The following is a 19715-nucleotide window of genomic DNA, read 5'->3' as shown; positions in this document are numbered from 1 at the left end:
TAGGTTCTCAATATCTGAAAATTTTGCCATTAGCAGATCACTGGATGATGAGTCAAAGTGGGGAAATTTAAATGTTCTGTCACTGTCCCTCTGGTTCAACCAGTTGTTCCTAATACTTTTTAACAAATGAACAGTGTCAAACATTACAAATACAGGGGAGCCACATGACAGAAAGGAATATGGACTGATGGAATTTTTTACCAATAGTGAAAACATATTCCTATTAATTCTGTTGTTATCAGATATAATAACAACAACAACAGTCAGACCACACGAGGAAAGAAACTGCAACACATTAAGTGTTAATTTATGGAGATCTGAGCCTGACAACTGTTTGACAGGAATCAAATGAACAACTTCTTTGAAACTGCCATATAAAGATGATGTGAGAAAGGCAAGCACAGTTTTTGCCTCGGATGGGGCATTATTTTCTGTATATCCACGGAGTTTCCCCCCTTTAAACTGAATACATGGCTCAACATAAATTTCATCCACTTGCAGAATTACAAATTTTTCTCTCTCATCTAATTTATCCACAACAATTTTAAGAAAATGGGCATTTTGTGATTTATTGGTTGGACAAATCTTCAGTGAAGATGAAAGCTGCTGAATGTGTTTCACATGTGGTAAGGTAAGTAATCCACTTGACTGGAGTGCTGTATAGCATGCTGGAGATTGGTTGTAGATAATAAATGCATGCATCATCATATCAACCGAATATGTCCGCTTATTCATTGAAAACAAATCAATCTGTTCCAACAGAAACAAGAGTGTGGCACAGCAATTTGGATTAGCGGGTGTGTAGCTATCACAGTTGATATCTATACTCAAAATATTTAATATTTGTGACCATCTGGTTACTCTAAGTGAGGAAGGTAAAATCAAACTGAGCTGCTCATGTGACAGAATGAAACCATTCACACACACACTTGAAATGAGTTTGTCACTAATTTCCATACTCACTTTGACCTGAGGAATGTCTTCAGAAAAATCTATAGCATAAAATAATATCTTATTCTCTTTAACACTAACACTCCACTTTCCTACACTGTTTATTCTATCCTGGTGCTCAGCACACAAACACTGAAATTTTGCAATAATGTCCTAATTTAGCATGGCTTCATACTTCTCCTTCTCTTCATGGCGTGCACGCTTCCTTCTCATTTCTGGGTCACAACTTCTTGGAGGCTGCACCTTTCTTAAATACAATGGTAGCCCAAGGAATATTTTTGGCACAGCTTCTGGTAAAAGCAATGGCCTTTGACTAGGAAACTCGTGACAGTTCCCATCAGAGTCCTTGTAAATCTACACTCTTGGTACATCACATTCTTCAAAATGTTTCATGCAAACAACAATTCTATTTGATGGAGTCCAGTCCTTTCTGGGGATATTTCTTGTCCATCGTTTTCTGTTTTCCTCTTCAGTAGGGAATCTGAACACTGAGACGTAACCCTCTTCCTTGCTGGATTTGTAGTTGCTGTTGCAACCAGGAACACAACACTTTTATGGCATCTGCAAATAGAATGATGCATTAATTGCTAGCACCTTAAATCAAAACACTATTATGTAAAAACAGCAAATGAGAATTTGAGTGGACTGGTTTTTTCTACTGCTTGGACATCACGAAACACAAGTCTACAAATAGAATCAAATGTGTAGAAATGTTCATAATATTAACACAAAATCACTTAGGAGAAGATTCTGATACTAAACTTATGAATTCAAAACTTTATTTTCAAATTGTATCTAGAATATAGTAGAACTTTTGTTGCAATGGTGTAGACGAAAGTCGTTCACGTAGCACACTTTCACATATACATGTAAAAACACTACAAACTTCACAGAATTGTATACTTACATTGTGTTATATCTTCGACTGTAGTCACGACTACTTGCTATAATTTTTGCAGAGTCCAGTATAGCATAATTACACTGTAATGTCGGATAAAACAGACACCTCGAAAGTACGTAAACAACTGCTTATGTTCGCTACCTTATAGCCACAGCCATGCGATAGACCTTAACGTAACGTTGCCACATTTCAGTCCTGCGGCCTCTAATACAGGCGGCCATGCTACACCTCAACAGGAAAGGGAAGGTAAAGTAGCTGGGCTAAGAGCAGAAAATTTAAGGGGGGAAGCTGCCATGAGTGGCAAAATACCAGTGAGTACAGGTGCTGGATCAGCACCTTTTTAGGACAGGCAGGACAGAAAGAAGTCAAGTTCCAAGATAGGTTAAAAATTTTCACCAATCAGCAGAAATTTTATTTCCACCCAGTCTTATCTCAGTCAGTGTGAAATGCCAACTATCTTTAGTCCATCAAAATATTCGGTTGTTGTTTTTGTTGTGGTCTTCAGTCCAGAGATTTGATGCAGCTCTCCATGCTACTCTATCCTGTGCAAGCTTCTTCATCTCCAAGTAACTACTGCAACCTACATCCTTCTGAAACTGCTTAGTGTATTCATGTCTTGGTCTCCCTCTATGGTTTTTAGCCTCCACACTTCCCTCTAATACTGAACTGGTTATCCCTTGATACCTCGGAATGTGTCCTACTGAAAGATCCCTTCTTCTAGTCAAGTTGTGTCACAAATTCCTCTTCTCCCCAATTCTATTCAGTACCTCGTCATTAGTTACGTGATCTACCCATCAAATCTTCAGAATTTTTCTATAGCACTACATCTCGAAAACTTCTATTCTCTTCTCGTATAAACTATTTATCGTCCATGTTTAGAAAAGACTTCCTGACACTTAAATCTATACTTGATATTAACGAATTTCTCTTCTTCAGAAACGTTTTTCTTGCCATTGCCAGTCTACATTTTATATCCTCTCTACATCGACCATCAGCAGTTATTTTGCTCCCCAAATAGCAAAACTTATCAACTACTTTAAGTGTCTCATTTGCTAATCTAATCCCCTCAGCATCACCTGATTTAATTCGGCTGCATTCCATTATCCTCGTTTTGCTTTTATTGATGTTCATCTTATATCCTCCTTTCAATATACATTCGTTCAACTGCTCTTCCAGGTCCTTTGCTGTTTCTGACAGAGTTACAATGTCATTGGTAAAGTTTTTATTTTCTCTCCATGGACTTCAGATCTTACTCCAAGTTTTACTTTTATTTCCTTTACTGCTTACTCAATATACAGATTGAATAACATCAGAGATAGGCTACAACCCTGTCTCACTCCCTTCTCAACCACTACTTCCCTTTCATGCCCCTTACTCTTACAACTGCCATCTGGTTTCTGTACAAATTGTAAATAGCCTTTCGCTCCTTGTGTTTTACGCCTGCCACCCTCAGAATGTGAAAGAGAGTGTTCCAGTCAACATTGTCAAAAGCTTTCTCTAAGTCTACAAATGGTAGAAACGTAGGCTTGCTTTCGTTAATCGATCTTCTAAGATAAATCATAGGTTCAGTATAGCCTCAGGTGTTCCAACTTTTCTATGGAGTCCAAACTGATCTTCGCTGAGGTCGGCTTCTACCAGTTTTCCCATTCATCTGTAAAGCATTCGTGTTAGTATTTTGCAACTGATACTTATTAAAGTGATAGTTCGGTAATTTTCGCACATGTCAGGACCTGCTTTCTTTGGGATTGGAATAATTATATTCTTCTTGAAGTCTGAGGGTATTCGCCTGTCTCATACATCTTGCTCACCAAATGGAAGAGTTTTGTCATGACTGGCTCACCCAAGACTATCAGTAGTTCTAATGGAATGTTGTCTAATCCAGGGGCCGTGTTTCGACTTAGGTCGTTCCGTTTTCTGTCAAATTCTTCACGCAATATCCTATCTCCCATTTCATCTTCATTTACGTCCTCTTCCATTTCCATAATATTGCCCTCAAGTACATCGCCCTTGTATGGATCCTATATATACTCCTTCCACCTTTCTGCTTTCCCTTCTTTGCTTAGAACTGGTTTTCTATCTGAGCTCTTGATATTCATACAGGTGGTTCTCTTTTCTCCATAGGTCTCTTTAATTTTCCTGTAGGCAGTATCTATCTTACCCATAGTGATATATGTCTCTACATCCTTACATTTGTCCTCTAGCCATCCCTGCTTAACCATTTTGCACTTCCTGTTGGTCTCATTTTTGAGATGTTTGTATCCCTTTTCGCCTGCTTCATTTACTGCATTTCTACTTTCATCAATTAAATCTAATATCTCTTCTGTTACCCAAGGATTTCTACTAGACATCGTCTTTTTACCTACTTAATCCTCTGCTACCTTCACTATTTAAGCTCTCAAAGCTACCCCCTCTTCTTCTACTGTATTTCTTTCCCCCTGTTCTTGTCAATCATTCCCTAATTCTCTCTGTGAAACTCTCTACAACTTCTAGTTCCTTCAGTTTATCCAGGTCCATCTCCTTAAATTCCTACCATTTTGCATTGTCTCCAGTTATAGTCTACAGTTCATATCCAATAACTTACAGTCTAAAACCTGATTTCTAAATCTCTGTCTTACCTGTGTATAACACATCTGAAACCTTCCAGAGTCCCCAGGGCTCTTCCATGTATACAAACTTCTTTCATGATTCTTAAACCAAGTGTTAGATATGGTTAATCTGTTCATAAATCACTTTGAAGCTCTGTTGGCCTATTAAACAACAAAAAGGAAAGAATTAGTGGTTGCTGGTGACATTAATGTAGATTTTCTTGAAAACTCTTCCAGTAACAACTTACTGCAGTCAATAGCATTGTCATTCAACTTAATTCGCACTGCTAACTTTCCAACTAGAATAGCTAAGGGCCATCGATAACGTCTTTATAAAAGTGTTTAATGAACAAAATTATATTATAAAACCAGTAATAAGTTGCCTATCAGACCATGACATGTAGTTATTTTTGCTAAATGTGAATACTGATCAGGACATAAAATCTACTAAATCTGAGTTCAAGACGATAGTCAGTAAGCCAAAATTGATTATTTTAGGGAACTTCTCGAAGATGTGAATTGGAGTGATGTGTACAATGCTCATAACATGAATGAGAAATACAACACTTTTATTAACAATGTCCGTAACTTATTTGAAAACTGTTTTCCCCCGAAACTAACCCAGATGAGACTAAGGTTTATAAAAAAGCATGGATTACGCAGGGAATAAAGATATCTTCTAAGATAAAAAGGAAACTATATCTATCAGTGAGAAACACTGATATAAATGCATAGAGCACTACAAAACATACTGCAAAATATTGAAGATAGTAATATGGACACCAAAGCAAATGCAGTAACAGAAAAGGATACTCACACCAGATAACAAAATAATGGCAAAATGGGTTATAGTATAGAAAGAGACTGGTAGAACCAGAGACAAAGAGAAGCACATAACATTAAGAGTAAATATTAGATGGGTAACAGATGTCTGCAGTGCTGCTGAACTTTCCAATAAGCGCTTCATGACTATTACTGAAAAGGTGGGTTGTCAGGCTCAGTAGATGCTGCCATGGAATATATCAGACCAGTCACTATAAATAACTACAATAATATGACTATGACCCTCACAACACCCGTAGAAGTAATGTCCACCATAAAATCCTTAAAATCAAAAAATTCTAGGGGCTATGATAACATATCAAGAAAAGTTAATTAAACAGTATGCCTCTTTTTTTGTGACATTTTAAGTTATTTGTGTAACCTGTCTTTTATCAGTGGAACATTTCCTGAATGGTTGAATATGCTGAAGTTAAACTGCAAAGTTTCTGTGTTGAGCACATGGGGCAAGAGTGTGGTGGAATGGCAACAAGCACAGACAAAGGATAAAGATTGGTGGGCCTTTAATTTACGACTGCACTTTATCATACATGAGAATTTGTTGAGAAGAGTCACGAAATGTGGACCATGTGTCGCGTCCTGGCAATTTTCCAGCAGGCTCATGAGCATGTGTTGTCAGATCATGGTGCCTGATGAACAACAGGCAGGCATGCTGCAAACGATTTTGATGGAGGTATAATCGTGTGACATAGAGCAGTATGCCAGGGATTGTGTGCTAAATGCACAAAGAGTGGGTATTTTGGATCAGAAAATGCCTTTTTAGAGGTTGCCAGAGGCATTAACACCATTTAAAATGCTTTGGCTCGATCTTTGTGGACCATTCAACAGAACACTTGCAGGGATATGTGCTTACAATCAGTGAGCATTTTTATGGTGACTAGTAATGGTAGCAATTCTAGACAAAGAGGCCAGCACTGTGGCACAGGTATTAATTAACAGTTGTATACTGAGGTCTGGAGTGCCTGATAACCTAAGTATCAGATCAGGGTATGAACTTCATTTTAGAACTTATGAAACAGCTGTGCCATCTTTTACGTATTCAGAAGTTGTGAGCAAAACCATTCCACCCTTAAATCAACAGTAGGATTTGGTGTGTCCATAAGACCATTTCGAAGATGATGAGCTTTTACATGAATATGATAACTGTCTTCCATATGTGGCTTGAGCAAACAAATCGAAGACTCATATGGGAATAGGCATGTCACCTTTTGGGTTGGTGTATGGGATGAAGATGCTGTCCCCCTTTGACGTTTTAAGTTCTAAATTGGGACCGGACTGCAAATCAGTAAAGAAGTTTGCCAGAATAATATGGGAGGTATGGAGAAACAAACAAGAGGACTACGCAAAGGCTCTGGACCTCCAGGAACAGCTGAAGAGGCGCATGGGCAAATTGCTGCAGCATTGTACAGGGCAGTGAGTATTGATCATTAATCCCTATACCAATTCCTATACACCGAAGGGAAATGCAAAGAAGTTCTTGACTAAGTGTCACACACCGTATCAGGTCATGGAGATGACTGCACCAGTTAAGGTGAAGGTACAATATTATACCAAAACATCTATCTTTTACATCGGTCAGGTAAACCATTTAAAGATGAGATAGATGGGCTACCACAGCTAGCTGTGACTGACCTGGTATGCAGAGATACAGCATGCAGAAAGAAGGAACCTCTAGTAACTAAATGGAACAAGGCACATGACATGCTTGATGCTTTGAGGCCACATAATTACTTACGTTGTGATTATTTGCAATGTTTTGTTGGTGTTAAATTTATTATTGATGTTAGAGTTTATGGGTATGATTTACATTGTCTACGTGTTCGGGTGGATTTAGTGTTATCATACAAATGGCAAGTGTATTTTCCTTTTGTCATTGAAGCGTTATTGTCGTGTTTCTATGGTGTTGTTTCTTGTTTCTACTCGTCGTTAGTTACTCGTTTCAGTAGGAGGGAGGAGAGATGGATACGAATAAGGGCAAAAGTGACTGAATGATACCTGTTCTTCTGAAAACTCAGATTTAATGGCACTCTCGGTATTCTGAATGACACCTGTATCTGACTTTAAATACCATCAACCAGTATGCAAACTGAGCTTACTTTCGTTGCTTTGAACACGTACCAGGCACAAAAATTTAGATTGGTGGCTTAAATTCATTTAAAAATTGGTTAACTAGAGCGAAGAAAAAGAAACACCTGTCAGATAGTTGTATGATCGAAGGAATAAATTAGAATTTTATTGAACGTTATTAAGGGAAGATAAGAACTGAATGATTTTACAGAGTCTGATTAGGAAGCAGGGTTGTGATACGAGATGTAACAGTTGCAAGTGAAGACTCACTGAATACTTATTTCTGAATTAAAACACACGAGGATATCAAATAAAACACCATTGCTTGGAATGCTTCGACACATGGTATCTTGTCTATCGTAAGAACACAACCTGCACACATGGAACCAATCCTGCTAAATAACGGGTAGGATTTATCTGATGCACGTCCATGAACATCCACACTGACCATCCACACAGCAAAAGGGATAGAATTTAGAATGATGTTTCCTCATTCTACGTTTTAGGGCATAGGGTCAGAAAGTAAGAAAAAAGGCCCATTACAGGAATTCGGTATAACTTCATTAATTTGACGGTACTATTATTAAATAACAGAACATCTACTCCTCTACTCCGCAGTGGAATTGAGGATTTATTATGATCACGAGCTGTAATTCCATCTCATTGCAGCCTCATAGCGCACAGAGAAACGAAAGTGGCGCAGCAGAATGCAGGTTAGTAAACCCATGAAAATAAAATACGAAACGGATGCTAAATCAAACGTAGAAAAGCACACGACACATTCATACAAGGCATGTAAAAGTAACTGATTTTCTACATCGTATGGCGTCACCGTTCAGCAATGCCAAGTTGTAATTGAGCAAAGGATCACATTAAGTAAGTTGAATATTAATAAAAATAACACCATTGCCTAGCTAAAGTCATTTGTGTGGTGTGATTACTGATATGTACACAGTGGAGGACTACTAGAAACTCAAAAAAACTCCTTACACGTTTCAGTGTATGCTGCTAGAGATGACCACTCAGACCTCTTCAGCGACACAGGGAAAACTGTAAAGCTTGCACGCTACTGTAGCCCAGGTCCTCACACAAGCCAGAAACGCTCAGAGATGCTGCATGGTTGCTACCATGCATGTTCTTACCTCCGTGGTTCGTAACGATCACAGAAACCTTGCAACCAAAGAGTTCTGAAGTACCACACACAAACAACTCACACAATCACTCTAACAGACGAAAACAAGAACAGGAAAGATATGGCCCGCATACACGATAAACAGGTCAAATGGACGCATACAGAACATGAAACATAAATTATAAATTGAGAAATCGCCCTGTCTTAGGGTATAAATCCTGCTGAGGCTATTGAATCACGCACTCTATCGTTGATATTTCCCTCCAGTTTCAAGCCCTGACGCACCGTCCAGACAGACCGGTACAGATTGACATGCGAAAATGTGAGACGAATATGCTTTTGGGGAAAACGAATGAGGCACGTTTGCAAAAAGGCAAACTTCTCCACATGGTATTACTTTCAAAAGGTATGGATACAGTGGATGTCCTCGGCCTTCTCGCCAGAAAGTGTGTTGATAAATTGCTATGTAAAAGTGAAACATTAGGGGTTGAGAAAATTAGAAATGCAGGGAAGCAGTATTATCATTAATGATACGGCTTGTGTGATCGTCGAGAAGGGTTTCCGTTTTCCGTCTACGCTGACTGGTACAACTGTCATGGCATTGACGCGAATACGTTGTGTTGATCAGAAGGGTCACTAAGGGTATTACCCGCCAAAATCTTATTATGTTAATGCCACTCTCAACTCTGAACTTATGCGTTCGTTAGATAAATTTACATAATCACAGCAGGGGAAAATTCAGTGCAGCAGATGTTACAGCGTGTGCAATATTTCAAGAAAATTATCGTCACAAGATTATATCGACAAGCATTCAGCCACCAATTACGCCGTGTTTCTGCTTGGTATTTGCGTATTTTATATCTGTAATAAACACAGACGTGCACAGTCTTCAGATCCACCGACGCACCAGTTGCTAGTCGAGTGGTTAGCCAGCACGGGCCAAGGGAACAGTCGATGGAAGTAAAATCGCTCTATTTAAATAGTATAGGAATTAGATTAAGGATTGTTTGATAACGAGGTTCTTGAAACCGCACTTTAAGAGAAAGCACATGTAGTAGCGGATAAAGGAGAAACCCATTTCGAACAGATCATGTTAAAGCTGAGATAAAGTATTTATCGTTGAATCCCAAGTCATTTATTGAACTCGATCTTTGTCTCGCTTCCGATACTCTTATTTCTTCCCTATGATGGATGATTCGATTGTGCGAGTTACTGCTACATCTTCCCACACCATCTTCGATACTAATACATGAGACACACCCCCAGAGAGTGGCACGCGGATGTGTGATGGCTCGGCCTTCGAGTCACATCGTGTGGCTGGTGGTACAATCACTGATGGTGGGCATGCAACAGTTGGTTGACAAACTGGTGATTGTATTGGATGTACCAGCTGAGTTATGTCGGAATTCAAATCGCCCACATGTATTTCTTGCTCTATTCGTAGTCTTCTTTCATTGTCTTCTTTCGACTTCTTCACGCATCAAATTTATATATGTTCTGTACGATCTCGTATGTGTTTGATATCTTCAATTATTTCTATCTGCTGTGCACTAATCCGCGAGTATTCATAGCATAATTCTGTCATGTCTTCTCACTGTTGTCCTAACTGATCTACCCTCTGCGAATCTTTACTACTTCTTCTCGTGCATCCTATGCTATCTTCTTCCCCTGTTCCTATAACATAAGCACAACCTTCTTTGTTTGGCTAAATGAAATTTTTGGCCCGTTTCACATGTCTCTTGGCTACTAGCACCTCTTTCCTTGCTCCAGCCGGCCGGAGTGGCCGTGCGGTTCTAGGCGCTACAGTCTGGAGCCGAGCAACCGCTACGGTCGCAGGTTCGAATCCTGCCTCAGGCATGGATGTGTGTGATGTCCTTAGGTTAATTAGGTTTAATTAGTTCTGAGTTCTAGGCGACTGATGATCTCAGAAGTTAAGTGGCATAGTGCTCAGAGCTATTTGAACCATGCTCCAGTTGCTTCGCTAATAGTTACTCGTGAGTCTTTCTTTGCATATAGTGTTCACTGCTTCGCCTCTGCTGACATTTTTTTAATTGTCAACTCCTCGTGTTTGATCTCTATTATATCTTTCTTCAGTTCCTTCTCGAATTCCTTTCTCTCTTTACTTTCCTTCTGCCTGATCTCTTCTGCCTTCTTAAAAATTTTAAGACTTTATGCATCTGTGCATTGTTATACATGGCTACATCTGGATTAGAGACCCAATAACTCATTAGTGGTAGGGCAATAGCAGGTGGCTAGTGCGACTTGCCTACATCAGGGGCACGTATACATTCGTAGTCAAACATATAGACCTTTTTCATTAACAGCCCTTAACCTATTGTTCTACTGAGTTGATTATGACCCCCTGGGGATATTCAGTCCTTCTGAGAAGCCTCCCCACCCTTCCCCCCTCCCTCTCCTCCTCCCAACCTCTCTGGGAACCTCCAACCCTCGAACCTCCTCCTCGCCAATGCAAGTACAGTTTCGAAGCTGAGTTAATCGAATAGACCCCTCACACTCTATCAATATGATTGATTAATTAATTAAATTGATCAATTAATTAACCCCTCCCCCCTCTGGTAAGTCACCTCAGCCCTCCCCTCCCCAATTCCTCCTTACCCTCCCACTTGGAAATTGACGGGTCTGTGCTGGAGAAGAGGGGTCTTACTCTGTCTTCAGGCCACGAGTGGCCTACCGGGACCATCCGACCGCCGTGTCATCCTTGGTGGAGGATGCGGATAGGAGGGACGTGGGGTCAGCAAACCGCTCTCCCGGCCGTAAGATGGTATTCTTGACCGAAGCCGCTACTATTCGGTCGAGTAGCTCCTCAATTGGCATCACGAGGCTGAGTGCTACCTGAAGAAAGGCAACAGCGTATGGCGGCCTGGATGGTCACCCATCCAAGTGGAGGAGGGATCTCACACCAGGAAATTCAGTTACACAGCAGAGGGCATATTGCATATTTATATAAAAAAATTGAATTTGCAGGGATGGATCTCTCTTGCTCATCATTCTCTGCTATTTGGGAAGATGCAAGTCTTATAAAATACATAGAAAGGAGTAATTAAATCCATCTCTTTCTTTTTTATTCCTATTATGCAAGGAGTACCATCGACATAACTCATCACACATAAATACACTGTTGAAAATCTTCCGACTCTGAAGCACGTGCACGCAGCTTGGGGTACCATGCAGCAACACGCCCATCAGTGGCTGCACAATGCGCCAGCTGCCTGGTGCACCGAGCAGAGTGGATATCACGCTAATCACCTGAACAAAAGCTGCAGGTGGTACCAACCCTTTGATATTTGATACCTGAGAATTTCATGTCGGAACACATGCTCTCTCTCTCTCTATCTCTCTCTCTCTCTATCTATCTATTTCTCCCTCAAGCGGTCATAGAACTTTCTGTAGATATACTGCTCTGCCTCTGTCTTGTTCGAAACAGTCTGTAGAGGCCCCAGTGCCACCACCCCACACCCCCCACCCCCACCGAGGATGTCTTGTGATTCTTTGATGTCATGGAACTTCCTGTGAATGAAGTGTTCTGATCGGTTCTTATTGAATTTACCCACCAAATTGCTGCTGGTGGTGCAGGAGCACTGTTCGCCACTTTCTGCAGACGCACAAATTATGAGAATATCAGTGGCAAACTATTTTCTACACATCGAGAAACATACAGCAGTCATACTGCATTGAAAGATATACCCTGCAGAAGTGGTCTACAGATCATGAATGGAATGAACTGCGGTATAGCAGCCACCGTTTGGGGTCTCTCGCGTGTGAGTCTATCGTCAGGGCGCCGCTACGATGGTCAAAACTGCTAAAAATCGTAATTACAGATCATGTTGCAAAATACCACCAACCATAGATCGAATATCGGCGTCCTTTGATCTTGCTGCCCCCAAGCAAAGCATCAAGTGGCGGTATTCTGTTGATCGGGAAATTCCAGACTCACTTCATGTCTCTGTCTCTCTCCGTGAGTGAACCAATGTCTCGAAACACGCATATGGAGGATTTCAGCTCTCCTCAGAACGCTGTGTTCCTATTGGCTAATCCTCCCCAGGGAGAGCTGACGCAATTTCGATAGAAAAATAAAATGAAATAATCCATTTGCACTACCGTATCAAATTCATTGTTTAACAATTTACAGGAGTCAAAGAGATCGCTTAAGACACTTTCCTCCACCTTACGATGATCCTTCTTCGTAATAAAACGTATTTCCAACTTTTGAGTATCACATGCAAACATTATGTAACTCAAGTAGTGAAATTTCCACCTCAAATAGATCGTAGCACTAAATATATTCGAGGTCTTGTATCTACCGACATTTAAGAGCACAAATGCCTCCCTCCACTACAACGTTTTCACTAAACATATCAGGTGAAAAAAATCCAACTGAGCACATAAACTGGCGATCGCAAAGAGCTAGCTGTCCGTTGACTGCCAGGAGCCACGGCCCCGCCATCCACCGCCGGCAGGGACATAGCGTACCGGTGACGAGAGACCCACACACGTATCAGCTATGCCAACAGCTGCAAGCCGATATCCCAGCATGCACACACCCGCTGTACCAGGTGCTCAGAGGTCGTAGAGAGACTGTCACCAAGCAGTCAACCGATCAATTTACGTGGATGGAATAATCTTCCACCATAAACACCCGTCATTTTGAATCTCCTCACGCAACACGCACTGGTCCCTCTGCTGGCCCCTGCTGCCACAGGTAACAGCTAACAGGCCTCCTACTTCTGGTCAGCTGCAAATTACATTGGCGACAGTTTTGTAGGAAGGGTTGGTCGAAGATAGTGCGGGGAGATATTTCAACCTCCAACTTTATCCCAAGAATGCGAGAATGCTTTGTGACTCCTATCAACATAGGAAAAGATGGGCAATTGTAATCGTTAATTACACACTATGATCGAACTGCTAGAAATATGTAGATAACCTAACTGCATCGGTATAGGGTGCTGTCTGGTGTATTTTGGTGTATATGTTCGAGAATTAATCATGAATGGATGTACTGCACAGTATTCTATCTACTTTCGCAATGTACTATATAGTGCACGCAAAGTAGTGGAGGGATGGTTTAGTGATGATACAGAAATTGGAAACATGCAATATGCCAATGATTGGCTTTGAAATTACAGAAAAATGGTAAAATTGCTAAAATTGGTAGCACTATCAACTGTGGTACTTATTACAGTACATCAACGGCGTGTTTTCCCATCCCATTCATCCATTGGTGCTCTGTTGATTACCACCTAATGATTGATTGATACCACTTGTAATGAGTTGGAGAGAGTCTTGGTGGGAGCAGCACCATTTGTGGATGGCCTGCACAAGAACAGAGGTCACTTACATGACCGCAGTATGAGGGCCGGCCGGAGTGGCCGTGCGGTTCTAGGCGCTACAGTCTGGAACCGCGTGACCGCTACGGTCGCAGGTTCGAATCCTGCCTCAGGCATGGATGTCTGTGATGTCCTTAGGTTAGTTAGGTTTAAGTAGTTCTAAGTTCTAGGGGACTGATGACCACAGCAGTTAAGTGCCATAGTGCTCAGAGCAGTATGAGGAATCAATCGAAACAGAACACCTACACATCTGCGACCATATCACTGTGAAAGATGAGTTTAAATGTAGACCTCATCAGTCACCTTCAGGCAGTTGTTTGGAAACGCCCACAATGTCGCAAACTCTTCCAGTTTCCATATGTCGCGATGTCTTCCACATTTTTGTCACTAAGAAACACCACCTCTGCCTTTTATTTCGACCATCCTGTGTGTTGTAGGAGCAGCATAGTTTACACCATGCAGTGTCCAGCTTTCAGTGAGAGCCAATGGTTTAAGAAGCATTAATGTCAGCTGACGCAGACCTCAGAACTGTGATGGGAAAAAAAATCATGGTGATTTACAAAACTGGAGTCACACACTGCTTCGATGTGTTACACAAGAAAAGAAACAATGTGTCAAAGTGCATGTTAAAGAAAAACACAGGGAGCCTGTCTTGCAATTGATAGTCTGTGGGGTATGGTCCTCCTACAGTACAGGTGACAATACTTTGTGCTGGTCTGTGGAAGTGAAGTCGATCACAGGTCACCTCCTCCAATGGACCAATACCTATACAGGGTGAGTCACCTATCGTTACCGCTGGATATATTTCGTAAACCACATCAAATACTGACGAACCGATTCCACAGACCGAACGTGAGGAGAGGGGCTAGTGTAATTGTTTAATACAAACCATACAAAAATGCACGGAAGTATGTTTTTAACACAAACCTACGTATTTTAAATCTAACCACGTTAGTTTTGTTAGCACATCTAAACATATAAACAAATACGTAATCAGTGCCGTTTGTTGCATTGTAAAATGTGCATTTTTTTATGGTTTGTGTTAACCAATTACACTAGCCCTTCTCCTCACGTTCGGTCTGTGGAATCGATTCGTCAGTATTTGATGTGGTTTACGAAATATATCCAGCGGTAATGTTAGGTGACTCACCCTGTATATTTAATAGGTATGCCACATTTGCTTGATGCCAGGATGCAGACGGTATTTGTTTTCGGTATATCAGAAATGGGTATGTGGTAATATCTTATCGGGTTCTCCAACAGGTGAGGTTAGTGGAGATTTTCTGGCATGTAGTTTTTCTCTATTGGATGGTACAAAATAACGTGGAGGGAGAGAATGTTAGGGTGACAGACAGGAATGCACCCTGAGAGACGTAGGTCTCCATCAGGCTGCAGCACCTATATGTTCTTTGGAGATGCACAGCCATGCTGTAGCAAAATCCTCGTCCTCCTTCCAGCTCTTGTACGATGTAGAGTCTTCCTAATTTCCCCAACACCATCGTAGCTGCTCCTACTGTCTTCTCTGTTACCTTGTGTTGCAGGAGAAAGCTTCGTTTGGCGCTGGCCTTACACACAGTACACAGTAGGCAGAGCTACAACACGTTCCCATTTTCACCGAATTGTCAAAACATGGTCTTATCGCATTAACTCAGCTCACTTTGCTTCTCCATGGATTGCAGAAGGTCTTAGATATAACGCTTCTGACTTCCGATCAGTTCTGATTTAAACTGGAGTGATCACGTGGACAAAGTTGTTGGGAGGATGGGACAGAGACTGAGGAACAGTTACAAGATGCAGAGGGACTGTCTAGAAGACCACGCTGGATTCAAATGGTTCAAATGGCTCTGAGCACTATGGGACTTAACTTCTAAGGTCATCAGTCCCCTAGAACTTAGAACTAATTAAACCTAACTAACCTAAGGACATCACACACATCCATGCTCGAGGCAGGATTCGAACCTGCGACCGTAGCGGTCGCGCGGTTCCAGACTGTAGTGCCTTTAACCGCTTGGCCACCACGGCCGGCACCACGCTGGAGTTTTGTGGATGGGATCCTTAACAGATAGGTTCGAAAAAGGTGACTCGTTTCGAGATACCGAGATACCTCATGAGTGTAATCTGACAGCTAAAAAAAAAAAAAAAAAAAAAAAAAAAAAAAAAAAAAAAAAAGTACTCGCCATGCAAAGTGACTCATATTATTAATTTAATGATTTATCCTATCAATTTGATATTCACGAACCTACCATCTGGCGGGTGGGAGAGATCACGAGTTTTTTTCGTTATGGCGATATCTTTTAACGAAATTTCAATCCCCCACTTACACAGGGAGAAACGACCATCGTAATAAAAAAGATGTACCACCGAATTTATAAAGTGATACACAGTGTAAACCTGATATTTACAACTTCTCTGTGTTGTTACCTTAAGAGACTTCATATGTGGTGAGGCGTTTGATTACTTTAAGGGAGCATGTGTTTCGACATGAAATTCTCAGGTATCAAATATCAAAGGGTTGGCACCACCCGAAACTTTTGTTCGGGGGGTTAGTGCCACATCTGCTCTGCTCGGCGCACAAGGTGGAAGGTGGTGCAGTCACGTCACTTCCTGCAGGAGCTTCGCGAGCAAAAGATTTTTGTCAGTGTGATAACGTGTGATGAGTTATGTCGATGTTATTCCTTGTGCGATTGTAATAAAAAAGAAAGAGATTGATTTAATTACTTCTTTCTGATATATTTTACAAGACCTGCATCTTCCCAAATAGTAGATAATGATGAGCAAGAGATATCCAAACCCTGAAATTGAATTTTTTTATAAATAAACAATATACCCTTTGCGGTGTAACTGTGAGATGCCCCCTCTCCATCACAGACCAGTCAGTTTCCAGGTGAATGGAAGGGAGAAGTGGGGGAGGGGGCGAGGACTGGGGGGATTTACCAGAGGTGGAGGGGTTAATTAAATGATCAATTTAATTAATTAGTCAATCAAATTGTTGTAGTAGGAGGAGGGCATTCGAATTACTCAGGCCTGAAAGTGTACCTGTGTCAGCGAGGGGTAGGGGTAAGGGTTGGATGTTTCCAGAGTGGTTATGACGAGGAGGGGTAGGGGGAGAGGTGAGTGGAAGTTTCTCAGAGGGACAGATCATCTCCAGGGGGTCATAGTTCACTTAGCAGAATAATAGGTTAATGAAACTTCCTGGCAGATTAAAACTATGTGCCGGACCGAGACTCGAACTCGGGACCTTTGCCTTTCGCAGGCAAATGCTCTACTGTCTGAGCTACCCAAACATGACTCACACCCGGTCCTCACAGCTTTAATTCCACCAGTACCTCGTCTCCTACCTTCCAAACTTCACAGAAGCTCTCCTGCGAACCTTGCAGAACTAGCACTCCTGGAAGAAAGGATATTGCGGAGACATGGCTTAGCCACATCCCCCAGGCTGTGGCTAAGCGGTGACATTATGTTGGGCGTCCCGCTATGTTGGCCCATTTCAGGCACTGTGGTGAATTGATTTTTACGATCCTATCGAAGTCGGATCTCGGCAGGGAGGTCCACAGGAAACATCAGGTAGATACCAGGAGATTGAGAAAAATGCTCTCTCCCTGGCCAGCAACAATTACCAAGGTGATGGTTAAAGCAGTCATAAAAATTCCGTCTAGAACCTCTGGGACATTGCGCTGTTGATCGCTAACAGCTCCTCTCTCTCTGAGACTAGGGGACCACCGCTCCCCCCCCCCCCCTCCCCTCCCCCCCCCCCCCCCCCCTGCTTAGCCTGTGTCTGCCAGTGCGAGTTCCACTGCGTGGAAGCGGCAATTGGGGCTCGCAGGCCCATCCGACATACCCACATCCACGTCTCTCCTTGTTCAACGAAGTTACGTCAATAAAGTGGCCTTTTTTGCCATCTACAGGCAGCGAGCTTTCCTCTTCACGAAGCCTCCCGTCACCTCTAATTACTCCATGCAATAAGCTACTAATGCACTTATTGAATGGGTCAATATCCGGGTCTACCGAGTGCTGTTGGTAATTAAGGTGCACTCGGCCCATGTGAGGCCAATCGAAGAGCTACTTGGTTGAGAAGTAGCGGCACCGGTTACGAAAACTGACGACGGTGTGCTGACCACATACCCCTCTGTATCTGCATGTGGTAACAGCTAAGGGCTGAGGATGACATAGCTTTCAGTCGGTACCCGTGGTCCTTCAAGGCCTGGTCAGACGGTGTTTGTTTCTTTTTTCTAATAAGCTACTATTTAAATTACTAATCAACCACAGTCAATCTCCTTAATAACGATCACTGTGTCACCAGAACCCGATACAAGTACTCTGACTGCATATGCCTTCATGAACTGAATAATTAAAGTCAAAGAAAGGCGAGCCCAAAGAACCTGCCATCTTCCAGACCATTAATTTAGATCGTTCTCAAGTAACAGTTTGCGATCGGGCATTTTCTGTTTGAGAATGATACGTTTCTATTCACGGTTCAATGAACCTATATGGTGAGTCGAAGAAAATCGTTTGGATTTGCTGAAGCAGTCTGCTCAAAATCCTGATCTGAAAAAAATCGCCGGCCGGCGTGGTCGAGCGGTTCTAGGCGCTTCGGTCCGGAACCACGAGGCATGGATGTGTGTGATGTCCTTAGGTTAGTTAGGTTTAAGTAGTTCTACGTCTAGGGGACTGATGACCTCAGATGTTAAGTCCCATAGTGCTTAGAGCCATTTGAACCATTTTGAAACAACTCGAGCTTATTTGTGGTGAATTCGTCAGTTGTTTTTCAGACGAATTCGCTCCACAATCCGCTACTTATAATTAAGCGTGTTGCAAGAATTACTTCTTTCTTCTAGCCTATTTCTGTGTCGTCATTGGGTTGGCATATTATTTTGGTTTAGGTCACGTTAATGGTAGAGAGTGGCCAAAGCCCTTCCTGTCACAACCTTCCCTCCACCCCCAACCCAGCCCTGGGACAGAATTTGTGTACTCCATCTGTTATCTGATGTATAAGTTTGCAAACATGTGCTGTTTGCCAATCATTTAACTGAGGCGGCATGTGGGTACCAGCCCAGTATTCACCTAGACGGATGTGGGAAACCACCTAAAACCCATATCCAGCCTGGCCAGCAACCAGACCCTCGTCGTTAACACTCTGCGCGGATGCCATCTGGGGCCAACGTGTCTCCCCAAACCCAGAAGCAGCATGCTTATGTGTGATGCTACCTGGACGGATCTACGATTAAATTATTTAATAGTGACAAAAGGATGTTTTACTTGCTATTACTTAAAAGACTAATGTTTAAGAAACACACTAACTTCTGCTCACACAAGATACTTCTCCACCAGGGCCACAGGTCGTGTAGGCTGCAGCCAAGGAGGCACACAAAAATTTAAAACTTAAAAAAAGTGTATGTTTTAATAGTTTGTAGCGCGCTGTCTTATAATCGTTAAAGAGGTAGATGCAATTATTTTATATGGACTGCAAAGTCCAAATTTTTCAGTGCAATTAAGTCAGCATTTATCTCTGAAGCCCCCATACCTTCTTGTCAAATTCCTATTTGCATCTGGTCAAACGCGCTGCACTTCAGTTGGCAAAATCGCTAAGACTTTTACATCAATGATTAACGGAAATTTTGGCAGTCGGAAGTGAATTGTATGTGGCGAGAAGCAGATTTCTTCCAAACTTTATTATTTTTATTTCCTGGCGAAGTGGAGAACACCACTTCCAGATAACGTTATCCGTTGTGTGGGTATTGGTGTCTCAAGATTCATAGCGTCTGATAGACAGATCACTGACGAGCCATAGCAATCTCAAGCACAAATAGTTAGTATGAATTGTAGGCACAGACCAATTAGACAACACGGTTATTTGAAACTTTCGTTTTAAGTGTGACTGTTTCTTCCTTTTTCTA

General features: G+C 41.8%; 1 protein-coding gene across 1 annotated transcript in view; it reads left to right on the top strand.

Moving 5' to 3' along the window:
- Positions 1-596: 596 nt before the first annotated feature.
- LOC124722162 overlaps positions 597-19715 on the top strand; it is a 182239-nt gene continuing 163120 nt past the window's right edge. The window contains exon 1 of the mRNA XM_047247364.1: positions 597-631. Within this exon, the coding sequence (XP_047103320.1) occupies positions 597-631 (35 nt within the window). The remainder of the gene's footprint in view (positions 632-19715) is intronic.

This window comes from Schistocerca piceifrons, chromosome X (genome assembly GCF_021461385.2).
Source record: "Schistocerca piceifrons isolate TAMUIC-IGC-003096 chromosome X, iqSchPice1.1, whole genome shotgun sequence".
Lineage (NCBI taxonomy): Eukaryota > Metazoa > Arthropoda > Insecta > Orthoptera > Acrididae > Schistocerca > Schistocerca piceifrons.
Note: the sequence above shows the minus strand (reverse complement) of the source record. Positions and strands in the feature narration are given on the sequence as shown.